The sequence below is a fragment of the Pagrus pagrus genome (assembly GCF_965226575.1).
Source record: "Pagrus pagrus genome assembly, chromosome: 3".
Classification (NCBI taxonomy): Eukaryota; Metazoa; Chordata; class Actinopteri; order Spariformes; family Sparidae; genus Pagrus; species Pagrus pagrus.
In genome coordinates, this window is record NC_140187.1 from 30,486,271 (window position 1) to 30,504,354 (window position 18,084).

The 18,084-nt window shown below is 42.0% G+C and overlaps 1 protein-coding gene across 3 annotated transcripts in view; it reads left to right on the plus strand.

Annotated features, from left to right (window-relative positions):
- The window catches only part of sox13 (SRY-box transcription factor 13), a gene marked incomplete at both ends in the record, with an annotated part of 48,483 nt that overhangs the window by 16,569 nt on the left and 13,830 nt on the right, over window positions 1–18,084 (plus strand). For 2 of the 3 annotated variants that reach the window (XM_084348065.1, XM_084348066.1), the window contains 5 exons: window positions 12,538–12,751; window positions 12,908–13,010; window positions 15,579–15,665; window positions 17,039–17,211; window positions 18,007–18,075. In XM_084348065.1, the coding sequence (XP_084204191.1) occupies window positions 12,539–12,751; window positions 12,908–13,010; window positions 15,579–15,665; window positions 17,039–17,211; window positions 18,007–18,075 (645 nt within the window). Of the gene's footprint in view, window positions 1–2,914; window positions 2,989–12,537; window positions 12,752–12,907; window positions 13,011–15,578; window positions 15,666–17,038; window positions 17,212–18,006; window positions 18,076–18,084 lie in introns of those variants that run through there. The other variant, XM_084348064.1, reaches the window with a different exon arrangement.

Here is an 18,084-nt window from a genome sequence, read left to right on the forward strand (position 1 = left end):
GAAATTGGAAGTGTGAGATAGTGTTGTGTTGGATCTGAGTGGGTGGGCGTCTATGGGACAGCCCCTGAACTCCAAAGAGGAAAAGAGGAGTAAAATGTAGTCTTTGTGATGTCTCTATCACTCAATTCCCAACACTACTCTTTGTGTGATGAGCTGACCAGCGACCACGAAACAACAGCACCTTATCACGCCTTGTAGCTCCCTGTGCTCGCTTCTCGGCCACACATACACACACCGACTCAGCGCCAGATAACAAAAAAAAAAAAAAGGGGGAAACCGAGTGTGTATTCTTGATGAGCTTATTCTTTGGACTACGCACTATATGGTTCAGTACCCTTGACATCAAAAGGCCAAGAGAACAGAGGAAGAGAGGGGAAGGAAAGGAGAAGAGGGCAAGGCTTTTGTGTCTCCAGTCCTGAGAGCTCATTCTCTAATGAGGCCTAGTCAGCAACGCAAGGCAGCTTTGTTCCACCACTGTGTGTGTCTGTTGCTGTGTGTGTGTGTGTGTGTGTGTGTGTGGACGTCTTATTGACCTCTTCAAATAAAATAAATGAAAAATCAAGACCCCAAACATGCAAGTCTTTGAGACTTCATCAGTCGGTGTGATCTTATTCATCGCATTCAGCGTGCGCATTCTCTCCGAAGGCCTTGAAATCTCACTGAAAAGCTGCTTTTGAACTTACCTGAACGTCAGTCAGGGGGAGGTAAATAAAGCGAGCCAAAGTGTTTGAAAGGCAAAAAAATTACAGTATGAAAAGGTGCGTGAACCAAGCATGAATCTGTGTATGGAGTTCAGGTGTGAATTGTATGGTTTTTTTTTGTTTTGGAGGTCACTAGCGGGGGGCTCTGAGAACACTGACTCAGCTGGGGCTTTGGGTTAATTGACAGTTCTGGACAAAATGCCCAGCTTACAGTAGGTCAGCCGTGTTTTTAACACCTTTAACACTGAAATACTATGTTTGATGCGTGTGACTGCAAGGACCAGTAAGCGATTCGTTTTATTCCTTTCAGTTAGTCAGCCTATGGACCACAGCATCGGCACTTCTCTTGCTGCTGAAACTCACACCTGTTGCTATGAGCAGAACAGGACCATCTTGTCTCCTTGTGCAGGCTGGCAGCACATCACAGATCATCGTTCAGTGTGATGAAAAAAAAACATATTTGCTCATTTATGTCCAGTCCCTAGAACTAGAAGGCTGCCAATAGGAGATTTTAAAGGCCAATATAATAATGATAGTTTGAAGCAAGAAATGGCACATTAATGGTCTGATATTATCAGGGGTTAATCACATGCACATGATCAGTTATAGTCATTGCACTCAGCAACAACCGTGCTCATGATTTATTACTACTTCGAGTAAACGTCATTTACATACAAACTATCTCTGGTACACAGTAACATTAGCTCGATTTCGTGTATGAAGCCTCCATGTAAAACAGTTATGTAAATTAGGTGACTGGTGGGGGATGCGCAGCCGTCGGCCACTATTGGAGCCAAGTTCAGCTGATAAAGATGTTTGTGAAACGATTAATACAGATATTAATGCTGAGTATTCGGTGTGTGGTCTGCAAATGAGTCTACATATCTTGGGGTTAGGGTTAGGAAGCACATACAGTCTGTGAGAGGTAGAACGTTTGATTGTGGGTTATTTTTGTGTTGTTTTGTTTGACAGTGTTGCTGTACTATACATCATATAGCTATGATGACATGTCATAATGAATGGTGAACATGTAAACAATTACTGATTTATCTGTCGACCAGTATTGCCCTCTCACAGATGTATCCATATTGCTGTATATAGTGTCCGATGTCAACAATATGAATCCTTTTTTTAGTCGGCAAAACATTTCTGGAGCTTCACAGTGAAACAGAGTTGCAGCATTCTACTAAACACCTTAAGTAGATGGGGACTTGTTTTAAAAGGTAGAAAACATCCCTCAAAAATGGCTCCATACAGCTCATCCAATGTAGCTGCTAAGCTAAAAGCACTAACCTGAACACTTTGCGTCACTAAATCTGGGAGGAAGCCAGATTTAGCGCGTCACTACGGGAGAGCGTAGCAGTTCGGAAAAGAATTACACAATGCAATGTTGCGCTTGCAACAGAAACCTGCTGCACTTTCTTCTACATCACTGCGTTGACAAATGACGGCAGTCAAAAAGCAAAATGTGACCGGCTGACCAAAATAATGTGATGCAAAAAATAAAGGGTTATATGAGAATGTAGCATCTTTCATGTACTCAGTCATGGTCATATTGTCTCATAAGCAGCTGGTGCTACTTCATCTAACAGAAGTACAACGAGTAGAGAACAGCCAGCATTCAACATATGCATGGAAAGAATGTTATTTATTTTCTTCATTCAATCATGTTGAATGGTTTGTGACAAAATCCAGTTTATGACAGCCTCTGCATCTGCAGCCTGGTTTTTAGTTTCTTTTCTGACTCAAAAATAAAAAAGAACAGGATTTATTAGAAGCAGAAAAAGCATTAATAAAAACAATAAAGCGTGTTTATTAAAGTTTCCTCACTTTTCAATTAAGACGTTGTTGAACAGCAGAAACAATGAGCCCGTCTCACGTTATTTCCTGGCCTTTACACCACCGCTCTGGTATTATCCCTCCCTAGGCATATCCAGGAAATCATAGTCGAGGATAAAGCTGATTTGTTAGAAACACTATCACACCTGTTTGTTGATGTTCGATCGGTATCATGCACGTCTGTACTACAGCGACGGTTACCTGCAACAGCATGCTAATTATGCAAATGAGGCCTCTGTATGGTGGGATTTGAAGAGGCTCTTTGTACTTCCCCTCTTGAGAGGAGAGACAGGGGCAGGAGGGAGGGAGGGGGGGTCAGAGGTAACTGAAGAGTAGAAAAGACGGGCATTACTGGTGAGAGAGAGCCAGTCACCATGACTTGTGTCCGCAACTCTGTTCCAGTCAGGGAGCGCTGTTGGATCTCCTCGCGTCCACTCCTCCCTATCAGGTCAGTACAGAGGGCGAGAGGGTAGATGGAGGGGTTGCAGTGCCAGCTATACTCTTTTAAATTGAGTTTATAGACATTGAAACATGTTTTTTAGTCTTTGCACAAAGTTTGACTCGGCTCGAATTTTTATAAAAAATGACATGCTTGTCTCTGATGTAGGGCTGCAAGTTATGTTTTCAATGTAAATTACTCTGTTGATTATTTTCTTGGTTTATCAGTTCAGAAATGGTGAATAATGTCCATCAGTTTATTCCAAAGACAAAGATGATGTCCTCAAAATGTCTTGTTTCATCCACAACCCAAAGATACTTAGTTTACTGTTAAAGAAACCAGAAAATATTCACTTTTAAGAAGCTGGAATCAGAGAATTTTGCCTTTTTTTCTTAAAAAGTACCCAAACCAATAAATCCATTATCAAAATAGTTGCCATTTAATATAATTGTTGATATCTAATACCCTCCTTACCTGCCTGTTTTTACCCATGCCGGTTTGTTGGTTGACTGGTTTGTCAGCAGGATTAAACAAAAACTACTCAAAAGATTTCAACAATAATTGGATGGAGGATCGGTCTCAGCTCAGAATAGACCTCGTTAACTTTTGGTGCAGATAAAGAGACGAATCCAGGATTTTTTTTCTCACTTTCTTTAACATTGCAACTTAACTTAACTGGGTGTTTTTTCCACGTTTCCGTTTATTTCGCAGGGAGTAATGCATGGATCGTGATGAAAAAAATTTAGGTTGCTGGTATCTATGAGTGAGTGCAATTTGATGTGATAAAGGGGACTGTTGGGCCTTGGAAGAGGTATGCATGGAAGAAAATTTAGATAAATGTGGATCAGTGTTTCCTAAAGAACAAGATGACGCCCTCAAATGTCTCATTCGTGCCCAAACCACAGATATTCAGTTTACTGTCATAGAGGAGTAAAGAAGCAAATATTCATGTTTAAGAAGCTGAAATCAGAGAACTTTGACTTTCTTTTCCTAAAAAGATGCCTCAAACCAATCCTTTGATGATCAAAAATAGTTGCCGACTAACATAATTGAGCTGGTTTCATGCAAAGTAACATCCCTCACTGTTTTTCAACGATGAGTGATGGATGGATTTTTTTTTTTCAAATTAAAGATTTGAGATAAGGTGCGCCGTCTTTCAGTGGTGTTCAGGTGCTCTTGCCACAATCAGCCCGAGCCAGGCCCTGTGGGCAGACAAGCACTATCTGGATTCATTTATCATCCCTAAGCAAATACAACTCACTGTGAAGCATCGCCCCATAACATTTGTTTATGCAGTGGTTCGCACTTGTCCAAGCACGGCCGCACAGCGGGTTGGAAACTTACTGTAAGAGCGCTGTCACTAAACGCAGTCGACAAAGGGACAATCAGTGAGAGATTTCTTTTGCAGATGTTTCTCGTTCAGGGACAAAGTATGGCGAGAGTGGCTGTGGAAATGCTTGTGAGGTACTTTACATGAGCTTTCTCGTTGTTGTTGTTTAATAGACTGTTGTGCCGGAGCCAGCTGAGTGAGATGTGTTGTGGTTTTCTGTCTTTGATACGTTCCTGCGGGGAACCTTCTGCCATTACAGCTGTCAGTCTCGGCGTTGACAATGAGAATGTCTTTATTTGTTTATCGCCAAGTAAACCTCTTTAGATGTCTAACACTTTATCCTGCTGCTCTCAACTGCTGAGACTGGCACTCTCTCTCTCTCTGTCTATTGTGCACTCTGCTATTCTGCCTCAGGCGCTAGTTGGAAAGCGACAAGGACGATATAAACCCAACAAGCTGCTCCTGTCGGGAGGGGGAAGAAAAACACTGAGAGAGAGAGAAAGGAACAAAGGAAGAAAAGAAAAGACAAGAAAAGAAAGAGAGAGAGAACAACAGAAGGGATTTGCATTGCCAATCCCCCGGGGGGGAAATGTTGGGTTTTACGTGTTACAACTTGTTGGGTAACTGAAGGTTTTGTGTGAAGTGATTCTTGTGTCGTGGGAAGTGTAAGGTTTCAGTGTTGTCGGAGCTCAAAGGAGACGGGCTGATTTTTATCTGAGGGCAGAGGCATGTTCCCTCCATCCGCTGTCATCCTCCATCGCCTCCCTCTCTGCAGCAACAGGAGCATTCAGTTCACAGCGGGGGGACGGGACAAGTGTGGCTCTGTAACAGCACTGCCATTACTGTGGTCAGACTGACAGTGAGCCACAATGGGCTTCTTTTAAAGGCTCAGTTTACCCAAATCACACCAAAAACCCCTGACTGTAGTAGTATCAAGCCATTTATATGGGTTCAGGCTTTATTTTCCAAATATAAAAGTTTTTTCGGGGGGTATTTTTCATAATACCCAGTGTGTCGCAACTATTTGCGTGTTGGACGAAATGACGGACAAAGACTCTCCACTAGATAGATATTGAAATGATATCATCATGGGGAACTTTTTCAGCCACGATAATCTGAAAGAGTGAAAATCTGATGTCATGACAGTCCGAGTTGGAACACACGAATTCTAAATTTGATACTTGGCTCAGGTTTTACTTTTTAAAGCTGCAGTAATTTACAGTTTTGGCCACTTGAGGGCAACAGAACGAGCCTAAAACACTTCTATCAAGTCGTAAAATTGGCAAAGCTAACATGTTAGCAAACAGTTGCCTAGTTACGCATCTTAACAGACAGACAGCAACACTGTCAGTCCTTCCGAGTCATGTTTCTCGAAAATTCTCCCCACCACGTTCTGTAGACTCAGACTAATATAATCTCTCCTTTTAGCTGTTTTGGTCTCCTACAAACTTCAGCAGCTAAAGAAGGAAATTAACTTGTTTTTTATGTGACGTGTCACTTACTTCGTCTGGTGTAGGTAGTGTACAGTGGGGTTATCAGAGCTTTTTGGCTGAGTTTGTATGCCTGACGACCAAAACCAGCTAAACCAGCTAAATTAGGCTAATAGGCTTCTTAGAGCAGGGGTCCTAGGACCTTTTTTTCTTGAAGGGTCAAACCTGAAAGTTAATGATGGGCCACTATATTGTCAGGATGCAACAAGGTACTCAGATCCAAAGCACACAGATCCTAAATTGTCCACTGTGCTCAGCTTATGTAAAATAAATAATTAGAGGTCCTACATACTTAAAGATCATTTTTACATCACAGAAAAAAATAAAATAATAAAAAGCATATAAATTATTGTGGCGGGGCAACTTTGGGCAGCCTCCGCTAGAGCTCAGGAAAACACTTGGTGATAATTGTCAGTGCATCCGTCCCTACAAGCAACGTTACATCACACTTAGTCATTTGATCCAATGCAAATATAAAAAGTATTGATTAGCGACATTAGTGTTTCCAGTGCCCCGCGGCTCGTCTTTTAGGAATTCCCGGGACGCAGGTGTCGGTTTGTTAATGCAAAATGGTGCATCCGACTCATTATACATTTGCATTGAAATAATATGGAAATGTGACCTGCTTGGGTGGTGTATTTATCTGTCAGTGATGATCTAATCAGATATATATGTTTATTGTGAGAAAAGTGTTGCAGAAGTCTCTAACAGTAGTCTGCGTTTTACTTCGTCAACCTCAACAGCTGCTCTGAGGTCTGTTTTATTGTGATTTCTTGGCGGCATGCGGTGAGTGCCTATAAAAGCTGAACAGCACTGCCGGTGGTCGGAAAACAGCCCTCAATCAGATAACCCCGTAGGAAGGCGGTGCTATTCGAATCATGCAACACACACACTACATACATACTGTACATATACAAGGTCAGGTTCCACATGGGCGCAGACAGCTGCAGATAGGCTAAGTGTGTGTTTAAGTAGATGAGACTGATGTGGAGGGAAGCGATAACCTTGACTGGTTTGCATTGTTCTATGTAAGACGCTGAAGGCATTGTTTTAAAAGAATCCTTTGTGCTTGTAAAACACATAGACACACACACACACCTTGACGCATTCCTCGCTGTCAACGGCTCAACGGGTCCCTGAGATTCTGTGCATACCTCTGCAGGCGGCGACACACATGCACACACACACAGGCGTGTGAAAGCCACCTGTGGCAGCCCCACAGTCGAGCCTCTGTGGAACGTGGAGGGGAGACCCAGGAATAACTTCCAGCGTGGGACAAAACTCAGTGTGTTGCCACTGACAGCCCAACCTCCCCCCACTCATCACCCCGCCACGCAATCAAGCCCTTGCCGATATTGACGGCGGCTGCTGCAGTGTTGGATAAACAGTTTCCCACCTCTCAATCCTCATTCATTCCTCACACCCAGCAAAACCACACACCACACCTGAAAATAGCAATCAGACAGGATTAGGCTGATACAGAGCTCTGTGGGTTAAAAGCTGTTAGCTGATATTTCATCCCAGCAGTTACCACGGATGACGAGTGTCACAACATTTGGGTCACGGGACACTACAATTTTAGAGCAGGGATAGATTTTTTTGTGAGGGAAATTTCTATCTAATAACAGAAAACAAAATTCTGACCCAATCACACACACGTATTCACACACACCAATAGCTGAGTGTGCGATCGTGTTCAAAGTCAACAGTAGTCAAGCAGGTAGCATCAAATGAGTTTGAGTGGTGCTGCTCCCTCCACTTGCAGCTGTATTTAATGTGCTACAGGGCTACATTTAGTTACCATCAGCTGTGGGAAATGATTCAGTGTTTGAACGCACACACACACACACACACACACACACACACACACACACACACATGCACACCCTCACACACAGGTATGAATACAAACAATTTGTGCAGGTTTAGAGCTTTGGCAGACAGGTGGCTTGTGTTGAAATGCTGTAACAACAGTGTTATGCATTTGGCAGAACACTGGTAGTTATTTTATGAGAACACCGTGCCAAACTCCGTGAAGCACGAAGCTGGCTCTGCTCATTGGTAAAGGTGCACAGCTGGTTTCTAACAGAAGGCAGCGGGCAGAGTAACAGGTAGAGAGAGCTGAGTGAGCCGGGTGAAAATTCAGGATTATTGTAGTGGAATCAGTAATGGTGATGATATGATCACACTTTTTTATAGTTTTATAAATACCTGATTTATGTGAAGGCGCAATATGTAAGAATTTTAGTTGAAAACACTCAAACATTAACTACAGACTGTGAAGAAATAACACGTAATTAATGATCTGTATGTGTTGTGTTGCAGAGATATTTAGTTGAAGTTAGCTGTGCTAACCAGTTAGCAAAGAAAAGCTCCTGTGCAAGCAGTGTAAACACTAACGCTCCCCTGGTCAACGAGCACCCAGTTCGGACCACTGGATGAATGGCTAACCGAGCTAACTAGCTAACGGCAGCTACAGTTAGCAACAGCTTGCGGTCATCCTGGTTGTATTCTGATATTCCCGTTTGTTTTGAGAAATAGACAGGGTCTGTTCTTACATATTGCACCGTTGATGGTTCCAAGTAAAATGTAATTAAAAACTAAGGGTGGCCCGATATGTGTAAAGAACTTTCATGCAATGAATAACACCGGAACACAGTTCATTGCATTAAACAGTCATTTTGGCTATTTTATCTGTAACTGCGCAGATACTTTTTGCCATTTTGTCCTATTTGGAGAAAAAAAATATTTACATACATATTGTGGTATTGATTTAACTGTATTAAGTAGTTAAAGGGGACTTAGTGGCATCTAGTGCAGCGATGCTGTTGATAATGACATCATAGTAACTGGTGTGCAACATTCATGTTTCTTCTGTTTATTTGAATGACCAGGATAGCCTGTATGTAATACCTCGAGAACATTTTGCACTTCAGCAGACAGCAAACCTGAAAACCGACATTGTTCAGCTCAAAGCAGGTACTGTACAGCAACTACACAGTGAACAAGTGAAGGAGATGAAGAGGGAAAGAAATTCCCCAGACTCCCTTATAAAATTGCTAAATTTTGTGAGTTGTTGAGGAGTAACCTAAAGAAAAAGCTGTCTGTGACAAATTCTTAATTATTTCAGCTTCTTTGTTAATTCGGCAAATGTTATACATGAAGTTCTTTATTTCTTTGTGTATCATACTAATAATGATACATATATATCATCACAGAGTATATCTTCAGAAAAAAATCAATTGAGAAACCACTGATATATAAAATAACCAGATGGGGTAGTTTGTTTTTGACTAACTATTAACTAACTATATTAGAGACAGAGACAGAGATATCAAAGAAGATTTGTCTCCATTGAACCTTAATTTTTTATGGCTTGTCCGACAGGCCTTTATTCTTCTGACAAAAAGAGAAACAAACAGCAAAACTAATGCTACATTCCAGTCAGAGGTCGGAATTTCCTCGTTGAAATCTCCAACTTCTAATCTCCAAGTGTTTTACAGGTGCATGATGCCGAAAGTTAACATGAAACACTAAGGCAAGTGCACACACACGTGAACCCTCAGCAGTGCAGCCTCCTTGCATGTATAAACAAACCAGAGGAGTGAAAATGACACAAGGTAACAGATGCAATTGTGTTGCATTCCTATACTTTACATATTCTTTAATGCATCTAAACATTCTATGCATTAGCCCTTTACAAGTCCTGTCATCTACAAATACATTCCACACCCTCCCCATTGGTGCTGCCATAGTAGGAACTAGCACTTCCAGTTGCATTCCCTTGCACTTTTTTCTGGTCGGAAATTTTTCGAGTTCCAAGTTGTCAAGAACGCAGCATAACCTAAAGTGTCTGATGGTTGTAGCTGCAACAGCAGTTAGTTGGCTGGATGAGGGATTTTTTAGGTATGGGACAACTGTTCAGTGTAAATTAAAGGTGCCCTCTGGAGGGTTTTGACCATTAGTGATGCTATGGAGCAATGTTTTGTTATCGAGCGCACGAGGATACAGGTGATGGTTCATGCTCTTTCACTGACTCAAGATTCAAGATGTTTGTGAAATTCTTTGACTCCACAGCAGAAATAAAAACAAGTAAGTAAACAAGTAAATATAAAGTATAAAGAAAATTCAGAAAACAAAAACAAAACAGAGTATAATAGCAGTAAAGTAAGCAATATGGTATAAAGCAATGAATTGTATATGAAGGGAATGGGTATGGAGATGACACAAAGGCTAAAGGCAAGAACAAAAGGTTCTAGCAAGCAAACATGGATGTAAACAATGCAGGTTTCAGACAGTGTAAACAATCGGCTTTGCATCTGAGGAAGGAAATGCATTGAACATGTTTGTTAGGCCTCAAGGATACTCACATTGCGGTTTGGTGAGAAACCGAGAATGTAAACATGACCTTTAACTTACAAGAAAACACTGCACCTTTAATTCTGAGAAGGTTTTCAGTGCAGAAGAACAATGAGTTGATTGTGTGGAGCCGTCACCCATAAATACAGTCAGTCAGAGTGCGTTAACTCGTGTGACTTGCGGGTGCTTTAGCCTAAATTTCACTGCCAGAGCCACTCTCACTCTGGTTATGAGGACACTTTTTGTGTTGCACTATATCGATGCATCGATTCATCACTTCCTGTGTGGAGAAGATTTCCAGCAGCGACCACACGACTACAGAGGTCGAGTCATCGTGTCTCACTTCGTAAAAGATGAGGTGGCCTTTACTGTTTTAGTCTCACTGTATTTTATCAGTGTGGCTTTAAACACACACACACACATATACATCACTGAGGTTTGGAGCCTTGGACCCTGGCAGACAGGTGGCTTTGTTCAGAATCACAGTATGCAGGCTGTGAGAGCTGGGTGAAGGGGGGGGGCTCTAATCATTATTATGCTTTCCGCAGAACGGTGGCGCTCCGCATTTTTTTGCTGTGTTCCCGAGTTGGTCGGCACATTCCGCTGGCATTGTTATCCGGCCTGTTTCCTGCGGCCGGCGGCTTTTGTCAGCCTCTCCCCCATTGTCCCGGCTTCCTTTGTTCCCTGGCTCCAACAATGGCTTTTTTTCTGCCTCTTAATATATATGTGCACTTTTTGCCCTTGTGTGTTCTGTTTGTTTTGTTCTGCTGTCTGCTGTGTTTTTCTTTCCTCCTGCTGCAGAGCAGGGAAATAACACACACACAACCACACACAAACACACATATACACACAACTGAGTTGATATGTTCAGGTTCACTGTGGTTCAAACCTCTCTCACTCAACCTGTCCTCTCTTCCTTTCTCTCCCTTTTCTCCCTCACTGAGGCGTTGTCTGTCTCCCTCCCCTATAACCTCCTATTATTCACTGTCACAGACACACACACACACGCGCATGCACACACACACACACGCATGAACACCCACACACTCTCAGACAATAGGCCTTGGCTATGACTTTAGTTGGTGGTAGAACAAACACCATCTAACCCTTGACCTTGACTTCAGCAGTGACCTAAAACAGCAGTTCTCAATTATTATCATCAAACAGACCCTGACAGACACACAGCAGGCACCAGAGACCCCCCATGCGAAGAGGCTTTGGACCATATTTTCATAAACTGATCTGCTTCACCTCGACACAAGGGTCCACTGTGAGAGGGGACAGTGAAATCCATCATTGGAATCACCCGTGTAACAACTGAATGTTAATTGGGATGGTTCTGAGGTTAATTTCTTTTATTGATGGCAGCTTTACATCGGCCAGAACAACAGCAAAGCTGAAACCGATTGGGATGAATCACTGATTGAAAAAGTAAATTGGGTTGGATTGAGCAACACAGCTGAATTTATAATATGACTTATAATAGTTCATGTTGTTCCACCCACCTCAGTGACTGCATTTACATTTTTGGGTGAACTTATCCTTTAAGGACATGTATACATATACTTTTTTTTCCGAACAAAATGAATTATGCTACAGATATTCAGTGGCCCCAGAGGATAAGTTTTAATGACTTTGGTGAAAATTCCCTGAATTTTCCTTTAATGCTTCTGGTAGACCAAAGTTTCTACTAACTCTGAATTGTCACAACATTTGCTTGATTGATTGCCATGAACTTTTGTGGACATTCATTTTCTCCAGAGGATGAATAAGGACACAAATTGCGATTTGTCCTATACTTACATTTATGACCAAATACCTGCAAAAATAATGACTTTCCCATCAGCCTCAGCTATACTATATATTTAGTGCTAATCAGTAAATGTTAGCACACTAATATGCTAAACTGATGGTAAACATTATACCTGCAAAAATCAGCATGTTTGCATTGTCATTGTGAGCATTAGTATGCTGATAGCATTTAGCTTAAAGCACCACTGCTCCTATATACAGCCCCACAGAGCTGCTAGTGTGTCTGTAGTATCATATTAATTGGCTGGAGGTGTCAACCAGCTCTTTTCCAAAAGTTGTTTTAACTTTCACATTGTTAATGTTGCAGGGAGCCTCATTTCTCCCTGAGTAAGTTGACTTGAAACAGACACGGAGATGAACACATGCAGAATGACCCCGCATTATCATTCTGTCAGTGGAATAAACAATCAGACAACAGTTGCCTCATGTAAAATTCATATGTGAACTGTTTTTTATCTTGATCTTTGCTGTAATGATATCAACTACTAAATAAAAGTTGGCAAGTGCCCAAACCTCACCACACCCAGATGACATTTGGATTTAAAGGCTGCGCTTGTCTTTCAACAGAATGGTTGAGCCCAGCCCTCCAGCGCTGCACCTCCTCTCTGGCGGGGATGTCAGCATGGGTGTTGGTGTCAAAGTGGAGCAGGACGAGTCCGGCGGAGGAGGTGGAGTCATTATCAGTGCTGAACCTCCCAAGACGTCTCCCTCACGTGATTGGTCAGGAAATCATCAACTGGAGGCCCGCCAATTGACACCACCACTCTCCTGCTCACCTTCGGTAAGGATATCACGAAAGGCATGACAGGCAGGTTGTCGACAGGCTTTGAAGGAGGTGTAGTGAGTGTCACAGAATGATATATCAAAGTTAAACCTGCTTTTCCTTCTCCTGCTCTGATGCTTCGTCAGCTGATGGTCTCTTTCTGTGTCCTGACAGGAGGGCTCTCCAGGTAAAGAGCTGCCTCACAGGCAAAGCCCCATGGGACTGAAGGAGGCCAGGACACATGACAGACCAGAGGGACCGTCTAACTTCAAGGAAGGTCTGTCTGAACTCTTAATATGGTCTCTCTCTATGATTCTGCTGCCAAGTAATTGTAGTCAGACAGACAAAAGAAGCAGTCCTGGTATTGATCATTTAATGACCTGCACTTTGGTGTAATATAAAACTGAAAAATATCTCCTCTTTGTTGAAAGCATAGCTCCTGATATTTAGAAGAAGAATGTTAATTCTGTTTCATTTAGTCTAACCTACCACACGGGATTTTGACGAAATATTAGCACATGAGGTCTTACTCGCTTTCTGTAGCTGTGTTAAACATACTTTTTTGAGAATCCATCGGTGAATTAAGGGCCACTTCATCATATTATGATGTCATATTTGTCATAACAGTTTGAATAGGGTCAGGCAAGAAAACTACTTGGTTAGGTTCAGGAAAACATTATGGTTTGGGTTAAAATCACTTTGTCACTTCTGTAACTTCAGTTACAAACACTAATACATTACGTAAGTAACTTGGGTTACATTATGGACATGACTGTATTACATTATACCCCTTTTCCACTGGTCAAATAAACTTGGCATTTACACCCGGCTCAGTTGACTCTGCAGTAGACCTGATCTAAACGTAAGACCCGGGTGAACACGCTAAATTCTGAAGCACGAAGTGATGACGCGTTATCAACACCTGGTGGTGGCGTGTGAATAAAGAAGGAATCTGGGATGCGGTCTGTTAAAGACGTTTTATTACTGGACACAGTGTTGGAGGCAGAGACCCGTTCATTCCTATGAAAGCTGCTCAGTACCTCGATCACAGTTATTTAATTGTGCGGCTCTTCTAGACTTTCCAAATGTTGTTGGACTGAATGGCTCAAATTATGAAAGTGAAACGAGTCATTTCACGGTGGTTGTGACGCTCAAAAGAATTAGCTAATTTTGGTGGAAAAGCGGCGTTAATGCGTTAAAAGAACTCACTGTTGACTTCTGGTTTCACACTGGACCTGAACAGCAGTCCTCTGAATCAAAGTCCTGTGCTTGTTTGAACCTGTGCAGACTTTTTGCTCTTCATATTACTTCGCCTGACTTCCTCCTTTGCAGCCGCGATAATTACCACAGCCGCTAGAGGTCGCTGCCTAACAAGAAACATACAAGAAACATACAACAACAAGTTTCTGTCAGAGTCGACCTATGGCCGTTTTTCTGATGAGGACAGGCTGGTTGTCTGGAAGAGCTCAACGCTGTTGCATGCTTGCACGCCGCCATCTTAGTAGCGAAAGAAAATCGTAACCTTGAACAAATATTATGACCAATATTTATGAACAAATACCTGCAAAACTTTATCACAGTTGGCATTCTAACAAGTTTTGAATGAGTTAGGGAACTACCACTCGGGGAAGCAAAAGTTGGATTACCTACAGTACTGCACGTAGCCTCACTAAAGGTGCCCTGTGGAGTTTACTGGTAAACAAAAAGTTCTGTTTACATTCAGTGATTCTGACCACAACACATTGTGTGAATCTTCAAGGGTCTAACAAAACTACCCAGTCCATTTCTTTCCTTATAAAACATTTAGAGTTTTTTTTTTTTTTAAATAAAGTAATAAAGTTTGAAGCCTGCATCTTTGCATCCATGTTTACCAGCCTGCAGTTACCTCAGAAACTGCAGAAATGTTTATCCTGAGCATCCTCATGCATGAAACAAACATAAAAAAAAAAAAAAAAAACAGCTTGAGGTGCTTGAGGAGTAAAACTCCACAGGGCAGCTTTAATATTTGATCAAACAAATGAAAAGCGCAGGTGACACACTGTTTAAGGCCTTTGAACAAGTTGTTTCTGTACCGCTCAGTAGCATGAGACTTGAAATGAACTTGTATTTCTGAATTCACCACAAGAAGTGTTCACCATTCTTCAACTAATGTTGAATTTACAACATCAGTGTCAGCGCACCTCCACAGCCTGTCTGCTCTCTGCTCCCTTTTTATTTCCTTCTATGGAAGTCTTTCTCTCTTTCTGGCTCAAACACACATCCATACAATTTTCTCACTGACCAGACTTTGAAGACTACATATCTTATGTGTTTAAGTGCACTGCATTCTGCTGCTATTGAGCGTTAAACAATGCAGTCTGCTGAAAATCGATGCATAGAAGTGACGGTTTGTCTGGCGAAGCGAGGCTGTTGTTTTGGTTTCTGAATGGGTTCAGGGGGATCGGGGTCTTTTATTTTTTTGTCTCATTTTGTTCGACACTCACATGCGGAGTGAAAGGCTGCTCTCCGAGCTGCTCCCGAGACTCTCCCTGCCCTCGAGTCTTTCACCAGCCTGCACTCTTCGCCTTCAAATTTTTCTCAAGTTCTCTCCACTAGCTGACCTTGGATTGTTCTCTGTCCAAATATTGATTCACTCAAACACTCAAAACTTCTCCCAGACGCACAAACAACCTCTGCCCTTCGGCACCTCAAATGTCTTCTTCAATCAATGCCATTAGGAAGGCAGAGGAGAGGCTGAGAAAGTAGTTTGGTGTCAGATGGATTTTATTTGACAGAAAATATTTTTCACGCCATCTAGTGCAGCCCAGTGCGGTTCTGCTGAGTACCTGTTGTGTCCTGTTAACAGTAATGCCCACCATTGAGAAGCTGCTGAATGCTGACTGGAAGGAGAAACTTCTGGATAAAAGCACAGTGGGGGCAGGACAACTGAAAGGTCAGCTCTCAGACACTACCAACACCTTTATACCATTTATACACCACTTACTGTACATACCAGCATGTCCAACACATTACTGTTATATACAGTAATACCTACTACTGCTACTGCCCTATGTATGCCTTTACCATGAGAAATACATAACAACAACAACAAGAACAACACTAATGATGCTTGGGCCGCATTTTTCTGTCTGAACCTGAACTTGACAGGCGTTCTGTTTTTTACTTTGGACCCCGACTTCGGCCCGATGCTGCAGCACTGAGTTCGCGGTTACCATGTTGCACAGGCGTTACCATGGTTACAGCTTGCCTGTTAACCCTGACTACAGATATGTACTGTGTAGCAACTAAAAAATAGTCTCTGCGGTGCGTTAACAGTGCTGTCACATAGATAACAAACCCAAGTACTTAACAGGACATTTAGCTCCAACGCTATCAGTTATCACTTAATATCACTTACAACTTATTTTTACACTATATTTACTTTCTCAGGCTTACCTTTTAATAATGATGATGATAATAATAATAATAATAATAATAATCATAATAATAATCATAATAATCATAATTTCACTAAAAGAACTTAAAAGCACCATGTCAATTGAAGTGACCGAACCTGACTGAAACCCATAAATCATTTCTATGTACTGTGGCTATAATGTAAGTTAACATCTAGCCAATGTATCGTGCAGTATGTAGAAGTAGACATAACAAAAGTAAAAACCGTGAATAAAGACGGTAGTAACATATTTTTGGCCACTTGGCAGCGTAAACCGGTTATAAACCAAACACTTGTCAGTCACCTTTTAAGTTGTTTTGGTGCACTTGTTAGCAAACAGTTGCTTTATTACACATCCAGCAGTCAGAGGCAGTTTTATGGCTCTATTTCTGGTCTCTACCCACCCTTCCGGAAAATATTTGGCTCTTTAGCTGCTGGATGTGCCACTCTTTTTACTGCGTCTCTATGCTGTTTGGTGCTGAACAGGTCGTGTACAAGTTGTGTTTTTTTTAGCCTTTTCTCCAACAACAGGTGCCCTCTGTGGTCGAAAACAATGCTATGAGAGCAGTGAGAGTGAAAGTTGCAGCTGAACAGTTAAACAATGAGCTGAAACTCTCTGTAGGTTTTTCACCAGGAGCCACACCTTTCACATTGTTTTCACATTGTTTTCTCATTGTTTTCACATTGTCACAGCATGAAATGATATTATATAAACATGAACGATAGCCGCTTTAAAATTGTAATTCGTAACACTGCTCACAAATTGTAAAACGTTATAGAGATCCCTTTCCATCCAACACTGATCCTGACACAGTTCACTCAGTGAAGCAGCAGTTTTTTGAGAAACCTGCCCCTCTGACCTCCTCCAGGTACCCCAGAGGCTCTGGCAGAGAAGGAGCTCCAGTTGTTGATGATGATCAACCAGCTGAGCGGTCTGAGGGAGCAGCTGCTTGGAGCCCACTCCGAGCAGAGGAACATGGCCGCCTTGCTGCTAGAGAAACAGCAGCAGCAGATGGAGCTGGCTCGACAACAGCAGGAACAGGTAGCACTCAGAGATTCCAAGCATACCATAACTTTATTGAAACATACCCACATTATGTCACTTCAAAACATTAATGTGTCTGCGCTGTCTATTGAGAACTATAAACGATTATATGAGCCTTTCTGATCAAACAGACCTGGGAACTGAGAATTCCTAGAAGCTAAATGAGAAACTTAAAATACCCTTGTGGCAGGTGACATCACTTCTCTATCACTGCTCTATGCACCGTTTTTAACGTATGCAGTAGAAGTCTATAAGACGTGTAAACAGACTTTGATGTGTAAAGTTGGTGGAGTTTCCCTTTAAAACGTCTCCTCAAAAAAAGCCCCAGCCACCTCAGAACCGGAGACATTTTGTCAAATAGCAACGACAGTCGAAGATCCAAAACTAGAGCTAAGCCAGACTAGAACTAAGTTTCTGACTTTGTGAAAAGGTTTCTGTGTTCCCTGGAAATCTCTCTGTGGTTGCAAAGGTCAAAACAGGCTTCACTTGGAATGACAATGATATAAGACTTGACGAGTTGAAATGTTTCAGCCCCAAAGATTTCACATATCAGATTTTTGGCTCAACAGTTGAACCATGCTGTTATTTTACACACACTGTATAACTATTCATATGCTATCCACCTATTGTACAGTGTGGAATTGAAATGTATATTTAGATTCATATGCTCTGCAGTGAGTTACAGTTGGTGGGTTGAGTCCCTGAACGAAGACCACTGGCTACGCTGTGTGCACTTGTGTCTGTCTGTCACATACAATGCGTGTGAGAATGAACATATCTTGTGTGTCTCAGATCGCCAAGCAGCAGCAGCAACTGATCCAACAGCAGCACAAGATCAACCTGCTTCAGCAGCAGATCCAGGTCAGCCCT